At 46.1% G+C, this 26892-nt stretch overlaps 2 protein-coding genes across 3 annotated transcripts in view; both read right to left on the bottom strand.

Moving 5' to 3' along the window:
• Positions 1–418, bottom strand: part of NECAB2 (N-terminal EF-hand calcium binding protein 2) — a 76223-nt gene extending 75805 nt beyond the window's left edge. The window contains exon 1 of the mRNA XM_063410881.1: positions 240–418. The gene's annotated coding sequence lies outside the window, so the exon portion shown is untranslated. The remainder of the gene's footprint in view (positions 1–239) is intronic.
• A 13534-nt stretch (positions 419–13952) lies between these two features.
• On the bottom strand, positions 13953–24773 carry OSGIN1 (oxidative stress induced growth inhibitor 1). 2 transcript variants are annotated; one of them, XM_063410836.1, is made up of 6 exons: positions 24572–24773; positions 20360–20462; positions 17827–17963; positions 17313–17504; positions 16910–17001; positions 13953–16253 (listed from the first exon to the last, which is right to left on the bottom strand). In XM_063410836.1, exons 2-6 carry the CDS (start codon positions 20442–20444, stop codon positions 15260–15262), a joined length of 1500 nt encoding a protein of 499 aa, XP_063266906.1. In that variant the 5' UTR covers positions 20445–20462; positions 24572–24773; the 3' UTR covers positions 13953–15259. The 2 variants fall into 2 exon arrangements, with proteins under 2 accessions (XP_063266906.1, XP_063266905.1); XM_063410835.1 differs by having other exon boundaries at positions 20360–20465; positions 24572–24772.
• Between the last annotated feature and the right edge of the window lie 2119 nt (positions 24774–26892).

Here is a 26892-nt window from a genome sequence, read left to right as displayed (position 1 = left end):
TTGTTGGTTATTATCCTAAAGGCACAGATATCCAGGAAACCTGGTCAAGGGGGATTATAGGAACTAACCTCACCATTAAATAAAACTTATCCAGCATTAAGATGTCATAGCTCTCAGAAGTCCAGACTTCACCAGAGCTCTGAGATGGTTCTCCAGAGAAATACGAGGATTTATCACTGTAAGAAACTAATATTTAGAAATAAAATAAATATCAAAGTTCTAACTCATAGGAGACTCACCTTCCAAGACATACACGGGCTCATCCTGGAGAGGGCCTGGGAGCTGTGTGGCTTCTCCAAACTTCTCAGGAGCAAACCTCCAAACCTGAACAATATTGCCTTTTAGTTATTCTGAGGTGCAGGATTGCAGGCAAACAGGTCAAATCCTTCTGCTGATGGCTGCTAAATAAATTCAGCGGTGGTGGTTGGTTTTGTTTTGGTGTTGGCTATTAAGGGACATTACCTAGCTCTGTTGTTTTGGTAAATGAGGAAATGAACATTTACACCCAAACTAACACACCCTTGATTAAAGTTAAAGGCCACTGACTCACAGACCTTGTGACTGTGGATTTGTTAGGAAGATCTGCAGTACTGTTTTTCTTGCATGTTTATTACTTATAATGGTGTTCAGGCAAAGCAGACCAAAATCCTTTTCCCTTCAATATGCAGCTGAGGTCAGTTCTATTAAGCACCCTGGAACAAGGTAATCCAATTCTGATGACCTTTCAAAATTACATTTTGTTTCTTGTGCCCAGTACACCTCATTTCAGATCATATATAACGGTATAAAACCCATGGAAATGGAGAATTACAGACTTTCAGATCTCGGAGCCTGTGTGTGAGCATGACCACCAATTAAAAAAGTTTAAGTTATTGCACCTAAATAAATTATTGCCTCTTCATAACTGACCTCCCCAATTACAACATAAAAGTGATAATTTGCACTGTCTTAATAACCAAAATGTGTCTGAGAATGTGTTGAGATCAGAGCTGTCAAGCTTCTTCATAACAAGAGTGGGGAGGGAGGGACTGGCACTTTTCCCATTGCGTATACCCTTTGTAATTAATTTCTAAAGTAATTTCCTCCTTTGCTCTGCAGATATCATCTCTGACTGCATTTGTGGGAGGAAAGGAGATCTCCCCAGTTTATTTCTGACAATAAATACAGTTAATTAGTGCTCAGTAAGTAGAATCTGACAGCTTTCAAAGGAAGTGGGGCTCCCTCTGGGTTTCCCAGTACAGGCACGGTGGCAAAGCCCCAGCACAGCGAAAGGGAGCAGCCAGGGCATGGGCAGGACACTGGCCAAGGGACACTTTAGAGAGGTAAAATACAAACATTTCTTATTCTTGCCATGTTTAGCCTGTGGCTAAAGCTGTGAACAGCTGGAGTTTGCTGAGGAGGGCACAGAGCTTGCCAGAGGATCCCTGGCACTGCTCTCTGCTCTCAAAGCGATGCTGAAACCACAGGACAGGAGCAGGGTTGGCACCAGACCCTGCCCAGAGGGGCTGAACCCACAGGCCAGGCTTGCCTCACACAGCCCCACACCCAGTGGGGCTGAGGGGGGCTGAGGATGTGGAGAGGCTCTGCTGGCACTCGGGGGCTGCCAGCGCTGGGATCTGCTCTTGGGGGACACCCAGGAGCTGAAGTTCCGCGGGGCTCGCTGGTGGCTGCACCCCTGGATGCCATCCAGGGATCACTGCCACAGGCACGAGTGACAAATGAGACCCAGGACAAATGCCGTGACAGGCAGGGGGAGAGACCTGCCAGGTGCTCTCTGAAGGATGCTCCCTGCAGCCCCCGCAGTGAGCTGCAGACCATCACTCTAGCAGCACTCAATGCTGCTCCTTACTGCTCAAGCACCAGGCACAGGCATTTTTCCTCCAGCATTTTATTTGTCCTTATTTGCTGTCCTCAAAGTGACAGACCTGGGGAAATTATTTATATCTTACGCTGCTCCCGTAATTATTCACCAAGAGTTTAGGATGCTCACTGCTGGACACACACACACAGAATCACTTCATGAGCATGTTATTGGGTTTCCTGGCTGTGGAGCTATTTTAAAATGCTGCTGTGTTTGCCACTTTGGGATCAAACTCATGTAATTTAATGGGTTTCACTGAGACATCAACAGGCCCTCAAGGCAGATATCGATTTCCCACAACAAAGGGCTGCTCTTGAAATAATTTAATGGGATCACCAAGAAGTGACTTTGAGCTGCAGGTGCTGGGATGCTTATGGATGTGAGCTTGCTGGGATGTCAAGGAAAATGATGCCCAAAAGCAAGGCAGCTCCTGATCCAGCATTCCCAGGAGAGCATGAGGAAGGGCAGTGAAGCAAGTGCCTTTCCTCCATAACTTCCCTTCTGTCCCATAAAGCCAGAGCTCGAAAAAGGGCACCTTCATCCAGTGGTTGTCACCCCCCTGGAAATGTCCCACTTGCAGCCTGGGCAGCTCTGGAGGCTGCACATCCACAGCCTGGCATGCAAGGACACCTAGTGCCTGATGCTGAGGCTGCAGGGAGGCTCTGGGCTCCAGCAGAGTGGGGTTTTCTGGTGGTTAGCCCCTGACAGCAACAAGAAGTCCCCATGGGCCAGCCCCAGCAGTGCTCTGGAGAAAGGGATCCCGGCAGGGGGGTCACTGTGAGGCTCTGAATGAGCCTCAGCTGGCTGCAACCTCTGGGGCTTTGTCTCTCAGCTGGAGCTCCCCAGCAGCCCATGCCCCCATGGCTGGGACAGTTCCTCTGGCCCATCCAGCCTGGGCACCTTTGGGTATGGCACCTTTGGGTGTGAGCACCTTTGGGTGTGGCACCCTTGGGTGCTTTCCCAGCCGGGCTTTGACACCCAGGCCCCCCCAGCAGGGCAGGGAGCACAGCAGGGCTGATGGGCATGGGACAGTTGTGTCCTCATCTCCTACCAGTGCCCACCTTTCTATTCCTCTGCCAGTTCTGTGACCTTCTCAAAGCCTGGCACACATCCAGCGTCCTCCCTGACTGCTGCATGTGGGGATGGAGCTGACCACACCGTTTGTGAGAAGCTGATCTTGTTTGCAAGGGGCACACTCCAGCCCAAAGCTATCCATAGACAAGCTGGTGAATTAAACCTGCTTGGGGAACACAGACAGGGCTTGTAAGCCCTTGTACAAGCAGAAATACCAAATATTTGAGGGTAATCTGAGCTGTTAACAGCTGAGGAAGGTGGACAGTCTAGATGTTAAAACAATCTCATGGGGACAGAAGAGCACTGCAGAGTGACACATGGGTGTATCAGCAGTTTGGGCACCCAGGGTGTTTGCATGGAACCTGCACTGCTGCTGCCCTGCAGGGACAGGGCTGGCACCCAGCTGAGCCCAGCCACAAGCTGTGGCCAAGGACAGAAGCTCATCACACCGAGGTGCTGCCAGCAGATGCTTCTACCCACCATCCCCTCAGGCAGCAGCCCTCACTCTGCAAAACACACATTTTCTTTAAATGAGAACTGGAGAAGACAGCTGGAGATAGGGGAGGTCCCACTGGGCCCTGCACTTCAACAGAGAACCTGCAATAATTACAGATTTAACATGTCTGAATCTAGCACATCCCCACAGGCAGGGATGGATCCTTTCATGCTCTAAAGGACATTTACACTGCACAGGAACCCCTCAGCGTGGGGATGCTGAGCTCTGCAGTCAGGAGAGGGAGCTGTGCTCCTGTGGGACAAGCCCTCAGCCCAGCAGAGAACAGCAGCTTCTCAGGGCTCCCAGGCACAGGTTTGCAGAGAAAACCCTCTTGCAGCACAAGTGAGAGATATCTGGAGGGGTTTACCCTCCCTCTGCCTGCTACGTAGTGATTTCAGATGGCAAGGCACAGTGTGGCAATTTAAACTCCAGGTAGCTTCAACTTTGCAACTTCTGGAAGACCACAGGAAAAAGATTCAAAGCAAATCTCAAACTCCTGTGATACAAGAGCTATCAGGTCCTTTACCAATTCAAGTGTACCTAATAAACCATATATTTTTGTAGGAGATGATGCTTTAGAGACATTTTGCAGAAACGTGAAGCCAATTATTTTTAACTTTTCCCCATGAAAATGTAAGAAATAGAGATACTAAATGAAACCATGCTAAACTTATAAATGCAAAGGACTCCTAGGTCACCCAGGTTTTCCTGGTTCATTGCAGAAAGCTGAGTTTCAAAAGGCAAGATTCCTTCCTGGAGTTCCTCAGCAGCAGCTCTCCCTGGAGCAGCCCATTTCTGGTGGCAGACCCCAGGCAGTGTGAGCACTGGCAGGGTGCCTGCACAGGACAAGGCTCTCTGCTGAGAGATGTCCCAGCAGTTCTCTTCAGGGGTCACTTCAGAGTTGTGGAGAGTGGCTCTGTTGAACAGCAGCTTGATTCCAGGGCTTCAGAAATAGAGAAACTTCAGTTGCAATGAGATGAACTCTCTGAATCTCTCTCTGGTTTTCTTTGTGGCAGAGAAAACAATGCTGAAGGGTTGCTCTGGGTTGTTTTGGCTCCTCATTTGGGTTCCCCCTTTTTTTCTGAGCAATTTCAGAGGGATTCCCACCAGGCACCTCACCTGCTGCATCCAGGATAAATCTATCACCCTCCAGTAAGGTTTCTGAAGGCTTGTCTGTCAGGTGCACACTCTGACTCACAGCAGATTTACTCCTTCACTTTTGCCTCCAGGATTATGGCAAGTGATTCCAGGAGCCTGTTCTGTATTTGAAAACCATTCCACCTTTAAAGAACATTTAAAGACAGACTATCAGTTCAGTGCTCCTGTCCTAGATTTCCTTTATGGCTGTGGAGCATTCCCAGCTGCCAGTACCAAACTTGTAAAAAAATATCCAGAGTTGTTTGTTTTATAGCATTCCAGGGCACACCTTAGTGGCCTGTTGTAAACATCGAGGACATAAGGAATTTGATTGTAGCAGGGAGACAAAAGAGGAGCAGGCATGTTGGGTCCCAAGAACCAGCAGGCTGGAGGACTGCTGACTTGGGGAGAGGTGGAGTGGGACTGGCAGAGGCCACCAAGGCTGGTGAAAAGCACCCAGGCACCTGTGGGGCCCTGAGAGAGGCCAGCTGGGCTGGCCAACAATGCCCTCACTGTGTGCTGCTGGGATTAATCTCGTTGCTAGGAAATTCAGGGGCTGGGGAGATAAATATCAATAGGTGTTGGAGACATTTGGTTGCAAAGTCCCTCCGGGCAGCCAGCTGGGGCTCCCAGTCCTTAAGAAGGATGTGGAGCTGCTGGAGCCTGTCCAGAGGGGACAACAAAGATCAGAGGCTGGAGCACCAGCCATGGAGACAGACTGAGAGAGTTGGGATGCACAGCTGGAGAAGGGAAGGCTCCAGAGAGACCTCAGAGCCCCTTCCAGCTCCTAAAGAGGGTCTCAGATAAGAGAGTTGCAGAAGGACTTTGGACAAGGGCCTGGAGTGACAAGATAAGGAGGAATGGCTTCAAACTGACAGAGGGAAGGGTTAGATTGGACACCAGAAAGAAACTCCCCTGTGAGGGTGTTGAGACCTGGGCACAGGCTGCCCAGAGAGGCTGGAGATATCTCATATCTGGAAGTGTTTAAGGCTGGGTTTGATGGGACTTTGAGCAAACTGGTCCAATGCAAGCTGTCACTGCCCAAGGGTGGGCTTTGGTACTAGATGATCTTTAAGATCCCTTCCAGTCCAAGCCATTCGAGGATTTTGTGGTGATTCCATAGTTCTGTAAAATGGCTCTATGGGTGTTGCTGGGTTATTGACCCATCCTCTCCCTCAGTCCTATTTTAGGACATATTCTGTTGTGCTGGCAGGGTCTGTGCTGGCAATCACATCCTGGCAGCAGAGCTGCCTCCTACACCCCACAAAGCAGACACCAATGCTCATCTCCCCTGGCAGGCTGCAAGAAAGCACTGGATGCTCCATTTTAAGGCAAAATACCAAAGCTCTGGCTAAGAGAATAGTCCCATATGTTTCTGAGTGCACCTGCCAAGGGAGGTTTTCTCACAGACTTGTGGGGATGGGTTTTTGACAAGGAGATGCCATCGTGTACCCACGCCCCTCCTGAGCTGCAGGCTGTCCATGCCCAGTCTTGTGGTGCTTCACATGCCAACACCACAAACAGCCTCACAATATCAGGGTGACAGCCTTGCCCAGGATTCACCACAAAATGCTCAGAAGAATGGACAGAGCCCAGCTCTGGCAGTGGATTAGGTAGTGCCAGGAGGCTGGATCTGAGGCTGTTCCTTACACAAATAAACAGTGATTGCTTTCATAGTCACTGAAACACAAGCACCAGCTCGCACCAGGGCATCTCTACATTTGCTGTCAGCTGAGGAGGTGAGCTGGGCTGGGGCTGGGGTTCAGCAGTCCCACCCTGGGCAAGCAGGTAAAGACAGCCTGTGCTTCCTAAGCCAGCACAAGGACGCTCATCTGTGCCCTGCACTGAGGGATTCTTGGTGTAACTAAGGTTTACAGTAGCTGAAAACAGACTGAAGATAAAGGCAGGTCCTTTTGCTTGTGGATCCTGTACCTTCCACAAGGTCTCTCTGAACCCACCACCTTTACATGTCAGTGAAGCACTGCCCTTCCAGCAGGTATTTCCCAAAATATCTGCCCTTCCCACACTAACAACATAGCAGGGATCACCTTCATCCCAGGGCCAAGTGGCATTGGTGGAGGGCAGTTAAACATCCCTAGAAAATGCCCACCTTTAATTAAAAGCAACATAATTTCCCATCTCCCTGTAATAATATCACTCCTGCCCCTCCACATATGTGCTGCACTTCTCATCCAAAGGAGAGCAAGAAAAATGCAGTCCCTGTCCAGCTGCTTTCTGCCTCAGCAGCAGAGTTGTACATGGAGGCAGCCTCCAAAGAGCCTTCAGCAGCTGCAGAGCTGCTCAGATGCTCCAGCCTAAATCCAAGGAAGTCTCCTCAAATAGTTCATTTTCTTCAGGCTTGTCATCTTTTGGCCTCTTACATCTTTACTGCCCAGTTACAGATTTTCCTTCAGTTCTCTGCTCTGGACAACCCTGTTTGCCAAACCAGACCCTGCCATCCCTAGGACACACTGAATCCTGGCTGGGGTGTCCACCTGTGCCACTGCAAGGATTTATGAGTCAATCCTGGCTGTGAGCCAGGTTTCCCAGGATGGGCTGCTTATTGAGAATATTGTTATCTGTTACTGTGAGAGCTGTCAGAAAAGAGAAAAGCCCCAACACATCCCAGGTGAGTTTCAAGTCATGATAAAAATGGACTGAGTCTTCCCTATGTAATATAAACATCAAACTAGGAGATAATTAGTAAAATATCATCCTGACAAATCTGAGTGTTAGGAAATCAGAGGAATATGAAAATTATATTTCTGTACTGAAAATGCTTAGTATTAGTTCTTTCACCAAGTCCTTCAGTCCCCAACAGAACAAACATTTTTATCCTGTGCATTTCTGCTTCCCTTCTCAGTGCAGCATTCAAAGGAATCACACACGTGAGGGAAGGGGCAAAGGTGGTTCATCTGTGATGGTATTTGACCAGACTTTATTGTTTTAGCTGTGGGATTGCTTTTCAATTCCTGCAGTTTTCCTAACCTAACACTGGGAAAGTGTCAAATGCTGCACTTGCAAATGGGGATCTGCTCCAGCAGAGCTGCACCAACACCTCTGCAATGAGCCTTTTCCCAGTGGGACACAGGGGGATCCACTACATTGTTTAAAGGAAGAGGAAATTTTTTGTGGAAATGGACGTAACAGAGCACAAGGAAGGTCACAGGGAAGCCTGGGAATGGGAAATTCTACCTCCCTTTGATTTATTTTCCTTTGTTTCAGGATGAGAACAATTCACTTGGCCCGCTCTCATCCAGCTCCCTGTTATGTCATATCCAGATTACTCAGTAGATGAGGTATTTGGAGTGTTACATCAGACAGATAGTATTTGTTTATATAACTTGATCTTTTTCTCAGACTCTTGCTTCTCCAACTCCCTGAAAAAAATATTTATATAAATATTTATGTTTTCATGAATGAGAACTAAACCTCAGGATGACAGTCATCCTCACTATAAATTAATACAAGTGGTTGCTGCAGAGCCCCACAGCATAGCCTGGGAACCTCTTTTTTTCTTATAAACATCAATTCATCAAACTTAGAATTATGCAGAGAAAGAAATCAGTTCTGGTGTAACACAATTCTTAAATTTCTCCCAGCCTTGAGATGGAGTACTAGCCCAAAAGGGGACCAGAAATGCACCATGAAATGCCAAAGGTTACAGCATTCACTGCAGTCTCTGAGGCTAGGCTCTAAGTCCCTGATCAAATGCTGCTTTCTGCCTCTGCTTTTAGTGAAACTTTTCCAAAGGTCTTACTTTCCCCTCTGTGTAAAACAGAAGAAGGATTTTAAAGGTTTTCTTTTCAGAGGAGAAAACCTCCTTACTACTACACCTTTGGTGAGGTCAATATATTGCAGGGGTTGCATCCTGCATGCTTTAATGTGCTGCCCCAAGCCATCTTAGTTATACTCCAGCCAGCAAAACCAATGCCAGTTATTCACCCTCCTGAGAAATCTCCTGCTCAAGCTTCATGAAGGTGCAATAAGGGGCATGAAGGATGTTTTTGCAAGTAGGGTACTTCAGGCAGTGCCTCATTCACATGAAATGCCACCCTTCCCTCTCACTGCTCATGTGTCTTACTGCTTATATCACCCTCATTTCCTGGGCAGAGATTCTGTGACGAGAGCAGCATTTACAGGAAAGCTGCTTCAGCAAAGGGAGTTTGGCAAACACGTGCTGGAAAGGGCTCAGGGAAAGCTTCAATTGCAACATCTGAGCTTGGAATCCTGTTCTCATCACAGTGCCCAGCACTGGCTCTGCCTTCCTGGCCGTGCTGACCCCGTCCTTCCCAACCAGCTGCAGGAGAGCTGCTGAGGAGTGGTGCCCTGCCTCTCCAGTCTCCCTTTCCTTGGATTTTCTACGTGCAGGGTCAGACCCTGCCACGCCTCTCCCCCCTGCACTGCCCCCGGTGCGGGGCAGGCAGCCCTGCATGCCCTGGTGAGGCTGCCAGCTCCAGGCAGGGCTGGCACTCGTGGGGCTCCTCGTGGGAGGGAGCCCACAGCCTGTCCTTCCTCAGAGCTGTTCAGCAGCATCAGCTGTGAAATCCCTCCAGCCCTGAGCCATGACAGGCTACATCTGCCAGCCCTGCTTCTTTTCCCAGGCTGCAGTTTGATAAAACAGTAAACCCACCCCTGGCATCCCAGCAACCAGATTAGGAGAAAAAAAAAAAAAAAAAAAAGAAAACTCAGCTGCACAGCATGAGGGATTCACATGGCATAAACTTTCCACCAATTGAGATTTGCTTAGAAACAACACTGCTATGTTAACCTTGTGCATCTTGACTCATCCATGTTTTTTGCAGCCACCATTGCAGCTTGGGAAGGCAAAGATCTCGTCCCTCTCCGTGTCACCATGTCCCTCACACACTCCCCTGTTCCTCCCAGCTGGACAAGGCCTGGCAGCCCCTGTGTCCCTGCTGGTCCCCAAGCAGGATGCCTGGATGAGGGATGGGATGAACCTGGCACAGAGCAGGGTGCTTTCAGGGCACTGCAGCCACGGGGGCATCTGCACTCAGCATCCCACCACTTCATCAATTGCTTGGTTTTGCTAGACCTTAATGTTTAAAATAAAAAGTCCATTTATTACCCCAGGAAAATACCAAAGGCTTTTTTTTTTTTTTTTTTTTTTTTTTTTTTTTTTTTTTTTTTTTTTCTTTCTGGCCTACAAATTCCCTGGCTTTTTCAGTAGAAAGATGTATTGGTTGGTTTATTAGCTTTGAAAGCCCTCTGTGCCTCTGAGACCTCTGCTGACTCCGAGTTACGGTAATGTTGGATAACTCGGGTATTAATGCCAAGTTGCAAATGAGGTTTGCTCCACTGGGCTGGCTCTCGAAAAGAATGAATGTTTTAGGCCTAAAACTGCCTGTGGTCTCTTCTGGCAGCTCTTCTGATTTTCTATTTATTTGCCATTACAGGAATGATTCCATCCTGCCCTTTGCTTGTCCTCTGGTTAAAGTTTGCCTCTCCGGCAAAAGGTTCAGTGGGTTACAAAAGCACAACTCAAATTTGGAAACGTACCCAATACAAAAATCCCCAAACCCGCAGTTCGTCACCGCCAGTGGCTTTCCACGCCCACGAGCCCCGCTGAGTTTCATTCCCGGTTCACGTTCCCGGTTCGCATTCCCGGCTCTCATTCCCGGTTCGCGTTCCCGGTTCGCGTTCCCGGTTCGCGTTCCCGGTTCGCGTTCCCGGTTCGCGTTCCCGGTTCGCATTCCCGGCTCTCCGCCGGGCAGAGCCGCCCTGCGCCGTGCCCGGCCCGGCTCTGCCCGCACTGCCCCGGGCTCTGCCCGCACTGCCCCGGGCTCTGCCCCGGGCACCGCGGCCCCTGCGGCTGCTCCCCCTTCCAAAGGTGCTTCCTGCGGGTATTTTCCCAGCCCCCTCACTTCCAGTGAGGCCGAGAGATGGGAATTCACCTGCCGGGTAAATATCCTAGGTAAATAGCCCTGTCAGCTTCCAGAGCGGCGTTCCCGGCGGTGCTGGCTGAGGAGCAGGGCCACGCTGCCCGTGCGTGGTTCTGCCTGGCTCAGGGCTCCCCTCCTTTCCCTTGTTTCCAGCCTGTTGCGGTGTAGATGTCAAACGAAGCAGAAGTGTTTGACAGTGCTTCCAAGAAATGAATGCAACCAGAAAAAATTGGCCTGGAAAGCAAAACCCATTTTGCTTCCTCTGCAAAAAGTTCCTGAGGGCTGCCTGCTCTGCTCCTGGAAATTAATACACTTGGAGGTCCTTCTTCCTAAGCCAAGCTGTGTGATGTGGGTGCCCATGTGGAGCAGAAGGGCACATTCATACAGAGGCAGAACACTTGTGAGATGTTTTCCTTCTCATGCCAGAGCAGAACCTCTCTGAGGTGCACATCAAACAACCCAGGTATTGTCCTGGTCCTAAGGGCTTGTCCCCAGGAATGTCAAAGGAAACTCTTCCTGGACAGAGGACCCGTGCAGCTTTCCAGGCTCTGGCAGAAGTCAGGAGCCAGCCAACAATTGCAACAAAATTTCTGCTCTTTTTTTTCCTCCCCACCTAGCTGCTCTCTAGCCAGGAGCTTTCTTCCACCTTCATGGCTTGCATAAGAGCCCTGGAAGACAGATATTCTGCCCTGGAGCCTCCAGGGCTGGTTCCCCTTGAAACCTCTTCTGCTAGAAGACTCTCCCACACCATCCACTCCCCAAGGGTCCCCAGTGACAAGCAGCTTAGCCTGACCCCAGGGCTCAGTCAGCAGTGATGTGCTGGCTGCTGGCCTGCCCACAAATATCTGTATTTCACAAATAAAACAGGTTAATTTAAACCACATCATCTGCAACAGCCTGACGGCTCCCTAAGGGCCCTTATAAAGCTAAGACCTGGGCAATCCTTGGACTTGCAATGTATCCTAATGTTCTGTAGGCCTTTTAAATAGAGTGGTCTGGCCAAGATGTGGCTGTGCTCAAAGACAGAAGTACTGCAAAAAAGTTGAAGGCTGAACAATCAAAGGAGCTCACAAGACTATTTTACTGAAATTATTTCAATAATATTTCAGGTGATACATAAAAGATGGCTCCTTTTAAAATGTGGCCACCCTTCATTTAAGAAGCAGAAGCTCTCAATGAACATGCTCTGACATCTCACAAGACCTTCACCAGCACAAAAAGCAGAAGCAGTAAGTTTGTATTTTAATTGCATAATAAATGTGCCTGAGTTCAGACTTGTACAGTCAGTTCTGCCACACCCAGAGGTGAGTTTAAAATGCATCAGTCCTGACTGCAAGGACTCACAAACACAATAAAACCAGAAAGCCACAATTTTGTTTTTTTCTTGTTTGTAAGCTTCAAATCTTCATTTGGGTTCTGAAGGCATAGTTTTCCATTGTTCCTGGCAAGTACCAGCAGGTCTCAGGAGCTGCAAGGATACAACTGGGGACCAAAGGAGGCTGAGGAGCCCTGAAGAAGGGAAGATGAGTCCCTGACATGAAGCCCTTGTTGTGGTGGGATGAGCATCATTTCTTAGCTGCAGCCAGAGCTCTGTATGAAAAAACCAATCTACTCCATCCAAACTGAGCTGAGCAGGGAGCTGCTGGAGGCTTCCCTGATGGACCCGCTCTGGTCACTGTGGAGGTGGGCAGCAGGGAGAGGTCACTGAATCACTCGCAGGGGACAGCAGAGAGGCAGAGTGCTCTCTGATGTTAAATACCCCCTGGCCCACCAGGGCAAGCCCCGGGCTGGCCTGACCAGCAGCAGTGGAAATGGGGGTGAAGCGTTTACAGGGTCACAGGACAGAGCCTGGCTGTGCACAGGGCCCAGGAGGGGACTGGTTTTATTCCTGGTGCTGTCACATGCTGCAGGTCAAGGTTATAATGCTTGGGTGAATTCCACTCATAACAAAGCCGGTATCTGTTGACTCTCACAGCTGATTGTTTTGGAACAATAATTCTTAGTTGCCTCCCTGGATACAGAGAACTGAATGACAGCTTGGATTAGAAGTGCACAGCCTTGCCCTGAGGACCTGCAGTTGATGACTAAACCACCAGTTCTGCTACGGAGATCCTCTACTTTGACATCCCTCGTGGGCAGAATGGAGGATATTTTCTAAGCATCAGTTGTGGAAAACCACTTCCCTTTCTGGTCCTGCACGGGGTAGGCAATTAGCTCGTCCCTCTTGGGCAGGAAGGGAGGTTATTTAACACAGACATGCGAGGCTCGGGCTGCTGACCTAGTTAGGAGCTCTCCCGTGCAGGGCAAATTAGTTCAGCATAATGCAATATGGGATGCAGGAATGATCAGCATGAACACTGTGACTTTGATCTCAGTGATGGGAAGGGCAGCATTTCACTTGACACCAATCTTGTGACCTTATTCCCAGCACACTCCAATGCCCCTTGGTTTTTTTTAATGCTCTTTGGCTTTTGTTCTCCTCATTTGCTTTTGAGACGGGAAGATGTAGCCAAAGCCAGCATTTTCAGACAGGTGATCGTGGATCACTGAGCTTTTTTCTAGCAAAGGTTAGCTGCAGAAGATCACAGAACCACATTATCCTTTCTTTGGAATGCCCACATTGCCAGGATAACAGAATCAGGGGAAAGTACCAGCTCATGTAGAGTAATGCTGCCAAAGAGGGCCCTGGGGGCATTGCCACCCCTCTGGAGAGTGAGCAACGACACAACCAGGAAACCCATCCCTCCACTCTTCTGTGTTCACAAAATACTGGGGGCACTTCAGTCTCAGCCTGCAGAGAAGAGTGAGTATTGATATTATAACATATTGAACCAGACTCCTCTCAGAGCTGTGCAGTGAAAAAAGCCAAACCCACCAAACCTAGAGGCAGTACATAAGTTGCAACATGGACAATTCAACTAGTTAAGAAAATACCCCACAATTCTCAACAACAGAGGTGGTAAAATGTTGAACGGGGCAGTCAAATGTTGATGGTGCAATCTCTATCCTGGAAATATTCAAAGCTTTCCCCTGCAAGACATTGAGCCACCAGGTCTAACTGAGAAACTTCTAACTTTAGTGGGGTTGGACCAGAGACTTTCAAATGTCCCTTCTGATCTGTCTTAACTGACTGACTGGTCTAGGCTGTACTCTGGGGTTGTTTTGCAGACAGGAGGAGAGAGCAGGAAAGAGTTGTAAGATCCCCCAGGTAAGAACAAGCGTGGCAAATAGCCTGGTTTGACACTGTCTTAGCCTCACAAAGAGACAGGCATGGCACTTTACAAGGGTTCTTCATCCTGTTGGAGAGATAAAGATACATTTAGAGAAAATTCACAGTAGGGTCCTCCTAGGGAAGAAAGGGATGAAGAATTTAGCAGACACAAACCATGCCCTGGTACTCACCAGGAAGGTGATGGTGATGAACAGTTCATTCATTAGATCTTCTCTGGGTCAGAGATTCAGAGTTAAAACATAGACAAGGTAAGTCTGAAATCACTTTATTGGGAAGTTTCGTACAAGAACAGTCAGTCAGAAAAACGATTCAAGTGTGACACAGTAACATCACAGACAAGCCCCTCCCACATCTCCAGGCCAATTCACTTGCAGATGTCTCATCCCACTCAGTTTTTCAGAGACTTGTGATGTCAGAGAGTTTCAGTGCAGCACAGGGAGCAGACTCTGTCTTTACATCAAATTAAATTAGCTGTGACTGTAATATTTCTTGTGAAATCTATGAAAACCCAGATGGTCTGTTGAGAATGCTGCTTACAACATAAGGCGTCATTGCATCCATCCCAGCTCATTCAGAACAGACTGAAAGACCGTATCAGAATATTCTGCCAATAAAAATCTTTTAGAGAAACAGTATAAAAAGTTGAGATCTATCTATATCTACATCTATACCTATAGCATAAAGCTACCAAAAAGTGACTGTGCCATTTTCCCTCTTACACAAATAATATTATTTTTTAAAAAAACATAATACATTTGTAATTCACCCAGTATATAACATATTGCACCTTTCCAGAATACTCTATGCAGCAGAAGCACCATACAGTACATGGGCAGTTCCAAGACAGACTTTAGTTCTGCTTGTCTTTACAGCAGCTGCCAAGAGCTTGGCTATCACAGGTTTAGGATTTAGAAAGCAGGATGCCAAACCAAGTATTTGAAAATCAGTACCATTTCTTCTCAGGAAGGAGAAGAACCCACCACAGGAATCTCTTGATTTTTAAAAAAATCATATATTACCTGTTGCTGGTGTTGGTGAGACAATACAGTTTTGAATGTTCCTATGTCAGTTTTACTTTCAGAGTACCCCTCCATGTGCCAGAGGTACCTGCAACACCTGGCAGCGATTTCTGGCCTAAGAAGAACATATAGCCAAACCAGAGGAGTAAATAAAACCAGGTCAGTTTACTTTGTTTCATGACAAAACACTGTAAGACACCAACAGACACAGTGTTGTGGGCCTGCTATCTGAAAATAACAAACATTGATTCCCTTGCTCTTCCAGGCACAAGCTTCAGTCCCAGTAACCGTGCACAGCTTTGCAGAAAAGGAGCTGAATTCTCAGGAATTGAAGATACTGCTGTGTGTGGAACCCACCCTGTATTTGGTCACTTAATCTCAAATAACTCAGCAAGAACTTAGTAACTCTCCATATAACCTTGGAGAATACCAGGAATGGCCTTTAGATTTGAGGATATACAAATCAGATGATTTGCTGCCCCGTGGAAAGATCACTAACCCATCCAGGTACAGGTAGTACAGGGATGGGGTTTTCTGTTAGGGGGGATTTTTGTTGGCTTTCTTTAACAGAGAGCTGGCAGCAGCCAGAGCCCCCCCCTGAACAAAGCGCACAAAGTTATCTCCTGCCAGAGGCCCCAGAGCATAGAGCCCCTTCTGCCGAGTGCATTCATAGGTGAATGGGTCAACATCTATGGGATTCCTCTTTGAATTGACTGGCTGGTCACTGTCCATTGCCAAGTCAATGCCATTATTTGGCAGAAAGGAGAGGTTGGGGTTTGAGCCAGTTAGAACAAGAGCCATGGAAATTTTATAAGCTTTCTGACAGCCATTCTTGTCTTGAAAGATGCATTTCTTGTCCTTGCCAAAGGAGAGCACGTGATGTTCAGGGAGGCTGATGTAGCTCTCATAGGGCCCAGCACAGGCAGCTGTCTGTTCTTTCATCATCTGATGCACTTTGTGGTATTCAGGGTACATCATTTTGGGGAGCTGGTTAAAAATAAGGCCTGGATCAGTGACTCGTCTGCGAAAAACGTGGATTACTGGAATATTGCAGTGGTGAGCAAAGAGAATGGCATCAGCAGCTGTCAGACCAGCACCCACAATCAAGACTGGATCTGACATGATGCCAACACTGTTGTTCTTCACTGCTTCCTCTAGGGCAGACAGCTGGTGATGGACATAGCAAAGGTTTTCTCCCTTGACCCCGAGCCAGGTAGGATTGTCATATGTTCCTGTGGCCAAAACCACATTCTCTGCATAGATGGAGAAGGGCTCTTTATCACTTCCCAGAGTTTTGAAAAATCCATCCACCTGAAAGATCTCTGTGCTTTTTTCATTGGAGTTCCTGAGTGAGTCACTGTCCTCCTGCAGATCTTCCTGGGTGTGGCTGGAGACGCTCTCTGCACTCACTTTCCTCACAGAGGTCACAACAGTGCCACATTTGAAATTCTTCTGCAGTCCTTTCTTCACCACATAGTGTTGGTAATATTGAGCAATGTCCTCTGCTGTGGCTCTATTGTTTCTGAGGCCTCTGTAATAAAGTACAAATAAAGGTCAAGCAGCAGTTAAGTAAGAGACTGGAATTTGTCCCCTCTTGCACTGAATGTATCCTAGAACTATCTATCCTGGCACTACCAGAGAGGACTGATCTAGTTTCCCCGACTTCAGCAAAGTTATTCCTGGCATGTAGAGCTCACAGTCAGATCCAGAAGCTGTTGGACAGAGGCAGATTTCTCTAGCATTAATCCCAACCCCAAGAACATGGTTGGTTATTTAAGCCTTCCTCTAATATCTTGCTTCCATTCAATTTTTAACTCCTGACCTTCTAAAGATTAGTTGTGACACATGTCAAGAGAAGCAGCACCTCAGAGAATGCACAGGAGCTGAACTGATTATTTCTGTCATCAGGGGCAGCAGCAGGAGAAGCCAGGTGCTTTCAAGCTTTACTCACAACTCATGGTCACAGATTAATCCCCCCAGTGGGTGTGGAGAAGGACACATTCCAAGCAGCACTGCAACTTAATCTGAATCACTCAATGTACACTGGACTGGTTTTGGGGTGTAGGAGGGTGTCCTTTCTCTCACTAAAATCATCCATAACAGATGGGTAGCTATATTCAAGAGGTCCATTCCAGGTTATCTGAAAATCTCCAGATGTTTGCAAATGATCACACATGGATATCTCACCTTCTCTTTTGCTTTAACCATTCTTTGAAAGGGAGATCTGGAAGTCCCATCCATTCCCCTTTGCTCAGGGTCACCATAGAGCCCTCTATAGACTGTAACAAGAAGCAGAACAAAATGATTTAATTTTTTAATGTAAAAAGTGAAAGGCAACTTTTCCATGTTTCAATATGGCACAGATGATGAAATCAGTTATGGATGAAACCACCCATGTCCTCCAGAAAGAGCAAGAGATGGGAGATATAAAAGCCTCTCATGCTTGTTTTCCTTTTAAACTTTCACTTCTCCATATGTATATATAAAATGTAACATGGCTGACTGGCATTTTAGGGGAGCTTTTCTCTCTCCAGTCAACACATTTGGGTATTACACAACACACAGACCCCAGCTGGCTCCAGTCACTTACGTGCCAGGCACCTCCAGGGGGGTTTCTGCCAAGGACCAGGTGGGGAATGGCTCTGTCAGGCTCATGCCACCAAGTGAGCACAGACTCTGCTGTCCCACCAAAGTCTGTGTCTGGACGCTGCAGAGTATCAAAGAGAAGAGCCACAGGGCTGTGGGATCGTCCCTCCAAGCCTTCAGACAGATACTCCAAATCCTGCAGAGAGAAGGACCAGATGCTCAAAGTGCATGTGCTGCCAGGCAGCAGACTGCCTGTTACTCCAGCATCCCTGAACAGAGGGTTTAGTGTGCTTGGGCAGCTCATTTATTGGCACACAGACCTGTTCTTGCCCAAGGGCTGCCTTGAGCATCTTAGCAGCAATGCTGGCATTTTGTACAAGGGAGATCTGAATCCCAAAGCAGAATCTGCTTAAGGCTCATTCTGTCTGTGTACCTTGAAAATCCAAACAAGGTAATCACTTATGATACACCCCTAGGATGCTTTATTGGCATGTCATATTGTTCATCTTTACACAAACCTGGTCCAAAACAGAAACTTCTGGTGCCTCTTCCAGTTTCCTCTGAAGAATAGGATGAGGATGAAGAGAGTGTCTTTTGAAGTAAGGGGTGTAACCTGACAGCAAATATGAGAGACAGATTCCTGAAGGTCCATTCCCTGAAAAAAACAATGGAGAGGAATTTATACTTCTGGAGATAGAGAAGTTCTTTGAGAAGTGTTTCAAATATGCAGACCAATTCAAAAGATAGGACACTGCTGTGGATACAGGGGATTTCCTGTTCCAGCATGGACCTATTGGATGGAGCTGGGGAGTCCATTTTACCCTTCACCTCACCTGCTCTTATTTGCATTGCAAAGTCCTTAGAACTTGCTGAAAAGACACAGGGTTAAATAAGTCAGAGCCTGCCCTCACCTCTGAACTTGAAGTCTCTAGCATGGTGATGAATTGAGTTATTTCTCTAAAATTAGAGGTTTAGAAGCTGGTCACTGACCAGGGGCCTCAGCTCTCCTGGAAGCACATTTCACACCAGGGCAGAGTAGTTCACTGTGCACAGGATACAAGATCCAGAAAAGAGAGTGACTATTGAAGTGAAGGGGAACCAGTTCTTCTCAGTGAGAAATTCCATATTTTAAGAGATATTTGGCAACAGCATCTTTGACTAATGGGTCTCGAGGACCCTTAAAATGGAAACCTACTGTGGTACTGCAGTGTGTTAAGGAAAAATTCTCTCTGCCATGACAAGAAAAGCCCTCAGAATACAACACTTTGACCAGGTTGCTGGACAGCTGAACTCCTTTGCTGACCACCCAACAGCCAGTGGAAAAACTAGATATATGTGACTCCAAAGCCCAGTGAGAGTAGCCTGTGGAAAGCTTACACATGGCTGTTCTCCAGCGTGTTTAATATTTTACAGTGTCTGTATAATTGTCAGACTTTGCTGCTGTGTGACCAACAGGGCAGTGACAAAGAAGGGAGGAGAACCCAAGTGACAGCAGCCTGTTGACACAGTGCCAGTGCTGCAAGGGTGACTGGAGCAAAGGCTGATCCTTGAAGATTCCAGAAAGAGGGAGGTCTGGGCTGTAAAGCCAACAGTGAGCTATGTGAAGGGCAGTACATGTCACAGCTGGGGACAAAGGCTGCTGTGCTGAGCACGGACCAGCAGCTGCAGGTCAGTGTTTGGAATATTCCACTTGCAGGAAAGTTAGCCAAAACCAACAGCAACAGACACTAAAAACAAACCAAACTGCAGCTATAGTAAAATAAAACAGATTTCAGGTTACTACTTTGCTTTAGGAAGTACGAGGAGGTACCTAAGCCAAACTTCAGCACCTGAGTGTGCAACACTCAGCAACTACACACAGAGGATTTATTCTGAACCACGTCTAAGTTTGACATGGATGGTCACAAGAACATCTGGGGCTATTTTACAACGCAACTGCTTCCACGAGGCTGCCAACACAGCTGAGGGAGCACACAGCCTTCCTGGAGCAGAGCCTGGGGAAGTAGCTGGAAGCTTCATGAAGTGTTGTGCAGCTGCAGAGAAACAGCTGGGCTGCTTCAGTCCAACAGCCTCCTTGGAGTGCATCTCTTCACACTGCTTCTTCTGAGGCTTTAGTGCCATCTGCACCCTGTACAGGTGCACTAGGAAGGTACCAAAATATCCTCCTTCCCACCTAGAGACTTGTACAACTGAGCAGCACACAGTCATTCTCAGACAAGGACTTGCTGGTAATAGTATCCTTGTCAAACTTGCTGTTAGCAAGGATTAGGGGTGATTTATGCAGTGCTCTGACTTTGGAGCAGCTCCCTGGGGTGCTTTGAATTCGATGCCAGATAAGGAGGGAAGCCAGCTCTGCCAGGCATGAAACGTGCTCAGATGAACAAGGTCCAACACCTGCACAGCTCGCAGTCGGTCAGAGGGGAGGGCACTGACATCATTACTTTGCTCCAAGAATCACCTCACACTGCCAAGCTCCCTCTTGCAAGGGAGGCAGGACAGTTACTATATAACCTGTTTTTTTTTTTTTAACTGATAGAAAACTGCATTTTATAAGTCTATTAAATCTGTACAAAATCCGTGTAGCTCACTCATGTTTTAAAAGAAATCTGTGAAAAATTTCTAGAAACCTTAACAGCATCTGGAGTACTTTCTAAACAGACAATGGTGAAAAAACTCACTTAAACCTACCTTCAATTCAAGCACTACAGATAATCACAGCAAGCTGTTAACTGTACTGAGCAGGTTTCAAATCTTTCTAAATATCCAACAGACAAAAAGCAGGCTCAGATGAACTGATGCTTAAAAGTTAACAGTTTTACCATTAGAAATAGGTATGTGTTGTAAAATATCTTGTTCCTTACTTCTCACTGCTCTTAGAGGTTTCTCTCTTAGTATTATAGGAAGTTTGGATGTCTGGGAAAGGATGCAGAAACAGTAGTCAGGCACTTCTGGTTTGAGTGAGAATGTGGAACTGGAACAGAAGCCAAATATAGCAAGTCCAAAGCAAAAACAGCACGAGAGGACACAGCAGTGCTGGCAGGAGAAGCTTACCTATGATCACAACAGGCAGTGTCCTGAGCCCACTCTTATTTGAGGGTCTGGTCACTAATGGATACATCTTCCTGTCCGGAAGCATTTATGCTCTGGAATCTACCTGCTGAAAAAAATATGTTTTGAATGATTTGCAATTTTTTTGACCCAAAAACCACAAGCAAACATACAAGAAAAACCCCACAAGATTTTCTCCAGTCCACAAACTCAGGCTTGTATTGCAGACTGTCACACCACACTTCCACAGTCAGGACAGACTTCCTTATCTTTTTCTCCTCCTGGCTCCAAAATCAAAGGATAATTCTCTAATTATCCTTTGATAAAAGAGGGAGAGAACAGTTATCTTTCTTTTTCAGACATGAATTTCAGTTACTCCAGGACAGCTGGCAATTTTAGTAACCCTTTGACTACATGAAATGAAGTGTTGCACCTTGTTAATAAAAACTTCACTTCTGACCACACTCAGTAGAAAATTGTATCATTATCACAAACACTTTCTAAAGTAACTTGTGAATTTACTGGTGAGTAAAATAAACCTGACTCAAGACTTCTGCCTAAAGGCTGGAAATCTCCTGGCTGCATTTTCAAATAGGAACCATTCTATCCCTATAGGTTTTTTTGAGAAGTTCTAGTTTAGTTTGGTACCTTCTTTCTTAATTTTCCAGCAAATGGAGAGTTCTAGGTCTAAACAAGTAAATAACAAGTCTTTGATCAAAATATGCATCATAATTATTGTGGATACTAAGGTGTGATTAGAGTGGAACCTACAAAACTAATCTAATCATTATGCAGACATCCAATGAACAGTGAGTGTTTCTGCCATTCCTGCAGGAATCCTACCACGTCAAACAACTTCTTTAGTTTTCCATGGAATTCAACTCTACTGTCACTAACCTAGAGAAGTTATTTTTACCACAATAGACATGAGATTTCTGAAATTCAGCATAAGCTTTTAAATTATTCTACAGAAAATACTCTCTTTTATAAACCCCTTATTCTCATTTGGAAAGCTAAGCAAAAATCCACTGAATGGCACGACTTTGTCCTGTAGGGCACGGTCTCCACACCCTTCCCAAGTGCAGAAAGATCTTTGGCAAGTGCACTGCACAGTTCCATAAGGCCTGGCACATCACTTGCCTGCCTTTGACTCAGGTATTGCAGCAAATGTCTTCCTACAAGTGTCATGCCCCTCTTTAAGCCTGACATTTACGTCACAGCAGCTCCAGCAAAGCGCAGGACCCTGGTGACTGAATGGGCAGCCAGGAAACACCAGTGAGTTTACAGTTCACACATTCCAGGCTCCAGCAGGAGTGCTGTGGGTGCTTTTGCTTGCAAGGATGTGGCAGTTCTCACACACACCAGTGTACAGCCATGGCTGGGCTCAACAGCTCTGTTCCAAGAGCACTGGGTTCATCACATAAGGCTCACCAGATGAATTCAGAACTAGCAGCCTTGTCCAAATATTTGGATCACAGTTTTGTAACACTTCCTTGTTGTCTGTTACCACTTAACTAGTCTAAGGCTCTCATGCATTTTGACTGACAGGGCATGAACCACTTAAAAGACATTATAGCTGTGCTTTCTAATTTAAGCAATTTGAAGCACTAGCTTTGAAGGGAGTTGGATCTCAGCGAAACTTATGTTCCCAATTTAATTGAGGGTCAAAGGTGGTTGCATTCACTACAGATGATGAACTCCCCTTAAGGAACCCCCACAGCCCTGGAAGCTGTGGGAGCTCAGCCCAGCTGCCCAAGGGTCTCCCCAGCCTTTTGGGTAGATTCTGCCACATTAACCAAAACCTGCATCACCTTTGGCAGACTGTGGTGTAAGTTTATCCCCAAAAAACTCCTTCCCACAAAGCTCCAGAGCTGCAATTGGTAGAATTCAGCACTAGCACCTGGGACTGCCAGAGACACCAAAGGAACAGGACACTGGTGTGACCAGTCAGGCATTCTCCTCAAACCAGTAAACTCCAGTATCTAGCTGAGGTTAGCAGAATTTTCTTCTCCATGAAGAAATAACCCCCTCTCCATGACTGTATTACACAAGAAGAGCAGTTCTTAGTAATTTTTCCCAACACAGAGTACACATCTTACTTCTGTGAAATTACTGGGAGCCCAGAAGAGGAAAGCAAAATCTCTGGAAGCAATCTTCCAGGTTTCTGCTCCATAGCTCCCTGCAGCAGCATGCATGGGAAAACTGCATGCACTCTGTAGACAGTAACCCAGCCACATCTGTGGGATTTTCTGACTGCTGAACCAACCCAACAGAGCACATGGCAGCAGTTCCAGGGCAGCAGCACAGCCAGCACAAAAATAAGGAGCCTGCAAGCCCGTTTGTAAGGCGTGAGCACTAAGTCATGCTGCTGTACACCAGCATTTTTCTGGGGAAGCCCGAAGGGGACAAAAAAGGCTCAAGCCAGGAGAAGTGAGCCTGGCAGTCCTGTTTACTTTAGAGGAAGGTTTCCTTGGCTCCTGGCCATTGTACTGTGCCACCCTTCTCCACCCTGATAAAGCACAGAGCCAGCCGCCGCGAGCTCGCTGATAACTCCCTCCTCCTCCCACCCTCCCCCTCCCTTCTGTGCCTTTTGACACATGAAAGAGGAGCATTTTCTGGAATTAAACCAAATCTTAATAGCGAGAGGAGCACAACTGTTAGTCTGATGAAATTACTGGATCTGTGATATATGTGACCATTTTTAACCATGGATTTATTCGGTGCCTGGCTTCACAAAACCCCAATGACCTTTTAGTGCTACACACTTTGTCTCCTGAAGATTTGACACTGACAATTCTATCAACACAAGATTAACCATCCTAGCATCTCTCTGCAAATGGAAGAAGTCCCTTTCACATCCTGTAGCTGCCATCTCTAGAATTCATAGTTAATAATTCTCTTTAAGTAGAAAGTGAATCAGGTGCTGAACCTGTTTATAGCTACTCCCATCCTGTAGGGTAAAGATTTGACTTCTTGGGGTAACACTTAGCTCAGAGCATCTCAGGCATTTTAGTCTCAGGCCAAATATTCACCTTTCCTGCTATTAGATGTTAAAGTGGATTCTTTTAATTTATTTTTTTTTTCAGTCTTAGACGCCTATATCTCAAAACCTGGGCAGCGAATACAGCGTAGCAGAGGAAAGCCTGTTCTTGCAGAGGCTATTGGAAAGCAACAGGACACTGAAGTTCATTGCAAATCTATACTGAACTACTTAGCACCAGGAAAAAGCCTGAGATGGCAAGAAAGTTATAACTGCTCTTCTCATCCTCCTTTTACGTAAGTGTAAGCTGCTGGGCACTCACACTGAGTCAGCTTAGTGACACTGAGTTTGGCTCCTGCTTTGAGCTTCCCACTTTAAATGAATGTCCCTTTCCTTCTCCTCATTCGGGAGAAGGCAGCAAGTTTCACAACTTGGCTTCTTGCTGCTCCCAAAGCATTCCAGTGTCCGTATGACGTTACATAATTGTTTCTGGCTGAAAAGCTCCCAGCTCGTTCTGGGCCAGACTCTGCATACCTTCCTGACACAGCCTCATGTCTAGAGGGACCATAACTCACAAACTCGGTCAGTGTGGCTCTCACTGGTTCCAGGCTGCAAGGCTGAAACAGGTTTTAAGTGAGCAAATGAAAAAGCAAAGATAAACTTAGCAAGACAAGGACACTCTGTGATCCTTGGAGAAGTAAAAAGCCAGGTTACATCAGCCATGTGCAGACAGCTCTCCCTGTAAGAGCCACGAGATTTTGCTACAGTAAGAATCACCAAGTGTGGCCTGAACAGCACATGGGGAGAGCTCAAGACAGCAATGCAGGTGGGGTATAAACACTGGGGGAGATTAAAAGAGGTACCACAACACTCAGTTTTAAAGAACAGTTCTAACACAGATGCAACAATAGTTTTCTTCAGCTTAATTTTCTCATCAACTCACTTGTTTCACCAGTTTAATATTTAATTAGTTAGTACTTTCTTTAAAAAAGCAGAAATCTTGACAGCTTTTACTTTTTTAATACTTCCCTACAAGTTTCAGAAGTTGTTCTCTCCTTGCATCATCACTCTTACATGTCAGGCCAGTTACCCCCCAAACACAATTAAACTATGTGGAAAAAATTCAGCTTTGTGGTATGTAATAACAGCTTTCTAAAAACACCCCTGTGATACTCAGAAACTGATGTTAGGGTACACCAGACAGAGCTCTCTGTACTTATTTGGAGCCTTCTTACCTTTAGCAGCAGGTCTGATGAGAGGTGGGATCTTTTATGAAAGTGATTGTACAGTCAGGAGAGCCAACCAAACTACAAGCCTGGAATCCTCTCTCTGCTGTAAGACAGCTGTTTAAATATAGTAGGCAAGCAGCAGCAAGGGAGGGGAGGAGGAGCCAAAATGTCTGGAGGTGGAGCGAGGAAAATAGTAATAAGCATGAGTCAGCGGGAATATTTCCCTTTCCCAGCTCCTGAATGAATGGTGTGGAGAAACTTCCTTAGTAATGTTCAGCTGACTGTGTGACTACAGCAAAAGCAGGCTTACAGGACCCATGCCTGTCAGAAATCCTGCATTTAACAAATATTCCCATTTTTAACCCTCAGGACATCACAGATATATAGTGGGTCTGAAAATATTGATTTCAGTTTGGATTTCTATTTCTTCAGTGAAATAAAGAGTTATAAGCCTTTTGCACAGTAGCAGTAAAATGAGTCAAACTGCTTCCATAAAACTGAGAACACCCCAGGGGATTCATCCAAGGTGTCTTACTCAATTCAGGGAATAATCGATCTGGCTTGCTAAATTTAAAGTGCCCTTCACAAATGAAATACCTTTATGCCAAAGTGTTCAGTTCAAGTAATAAATGCAGCACATGTTTATCTCTGAGGCCATCTGTTTGGAAACCACAATTTCCAGGAAATCAGGGCTGCTGATAGGCAGTTAAGATGCATACTTTCATTCATGTGATCTCAAAGATAAAAGCAGTTCATGAGAAGGATTTCTCTACTCTCATGACCCCCGTCAGAGCAGAATACTTAATATAATACTCTATTTTAATTCCATCAGAATAAGTTGTTTTAATAAATGTGAAGCCATTGTTTCACTCAAAGTTTAGTTACCAGTCAATCCTTTGAAAAATCTGACTCAGTAAATGCTGTCAGAAGGGGGGTGAGGGGGGAGAGGGGTAAGGACTCTTTCAAGTTTCCTGGGCCTTTATCCAAGGTAGCGTTTGCACAGAGCTCTTAAATAACTCAAACTGATTTTTTGACAGCAAAGGCTTTTATATGCATTATTCAGATATTTATTGGCACGTAACCAATGTGTCCATGTCAGTCATGGAAAAATTAAGCTTTCAGTTAAAATAAGGCATTTGTTTGCTTAGGTGATTTAAGACTGCCCTGTTACTTGGTTTTTCAAATCTGTCTTCAATATACTACAGCATTGCGTGTCAAACACTGTTGAACAAATGTGTTCAAGTCCATACTTGCTGATACCATAGACACAAGACAAAACCACATATGATGCTTTGGCTGGCTTTGTGATAAGGAAAATAAGAAATACTTCCTATATGTGCAAATCTGCAGAAATAAAGTTGCCCTCTCTGTAAAAAATAGCAGATTTTGTCCATTTCTTGTGAGAATTTATGAAACTAGAATCTCTCTTACCTTTGCAAATAAAGCCAGGATGTCTTTCCAAAACACAAGCTCTGCCATAGTTTTGTGCACTGTACAATTCTTTACAGGAAAACTTTCATATACAATAACCCACTGTCCTTTATTTGCTTGTACAAGAAGACCACTGAACATAGGAATTTGGGGGCTTTTTTATTGATATCCCAAGAAACACATCCCACAGAATAGACATATATCAAAGTAACTGTTTCTCCTTGTGTACCTTGACCACAAACAAATGATTCAGCCCAACACTTTGGATAAACTTTCCAGAAGAAGAAGTAATTGAGCAATCTGTAGTTGGCCTTGCAGCTAGCCCTTGACCTACAAACTCATGCAATTCACTTCTATTTTTTCCCCTGAACTGACAAAGCTATATTTTTGGTGAACAGATTTAAGGGCAAAGCCATAACACTGTACTGGAGAATACTTTGCACCTGAACCAAACCCTATTTCCTTAAAAAGAAGTTTCCTTGTTACTTATTGACTTTTCACCTCAGGTTATGTAAGTTCTACCTGTCTATGTCTTACTCATGAAACCTGTCAGATAGCCCTGACTCTGCTGTCTCCTGATTTGGGGGAGCTTAAGCTCTGGTGTCAGAATTCATTGCTGCTGACAGCTCATGGCAGAACCTTTCCTACAGCACCTCTCCAGCATCCACCCTCCCCTCTAGCCAGCCTTAAGGTGTACCAGACTCTGTACTAAATTATCCTGACAAACTACATTGTTTCACTCATTAGAACTTCATGTTCTGTTGGTTTTTCATAATGAGAGGAACACTCCCAGTGTGATCCTGCATGGGCCACAGTAGTGCTTTGATGCTTTGGTGTTTCTCTCAATTATGGTAAAACAGAAATCTAAAATTCTGCATGTTTTCTGCCCAAGAGAA

This window comes from Prinia subflava, chromosome 13 (assembly GCF_021018805.1).
Source record: "Prinia subflava isolate CZ2003 ecotype Zambia chromosome 13, Cam_Psub_1.2, whole genome shotgun sequence".
In the NCBI taxonomy this organism is placed as follows: Eukaryota; Metazoa; Chordata; class Aves; order Passeriformes; family Cisticolidae; genus Prinia; species Prinia subflava.
This window is presented reverse-complemented; position numbering and strand designations above follow the sequence as displayed.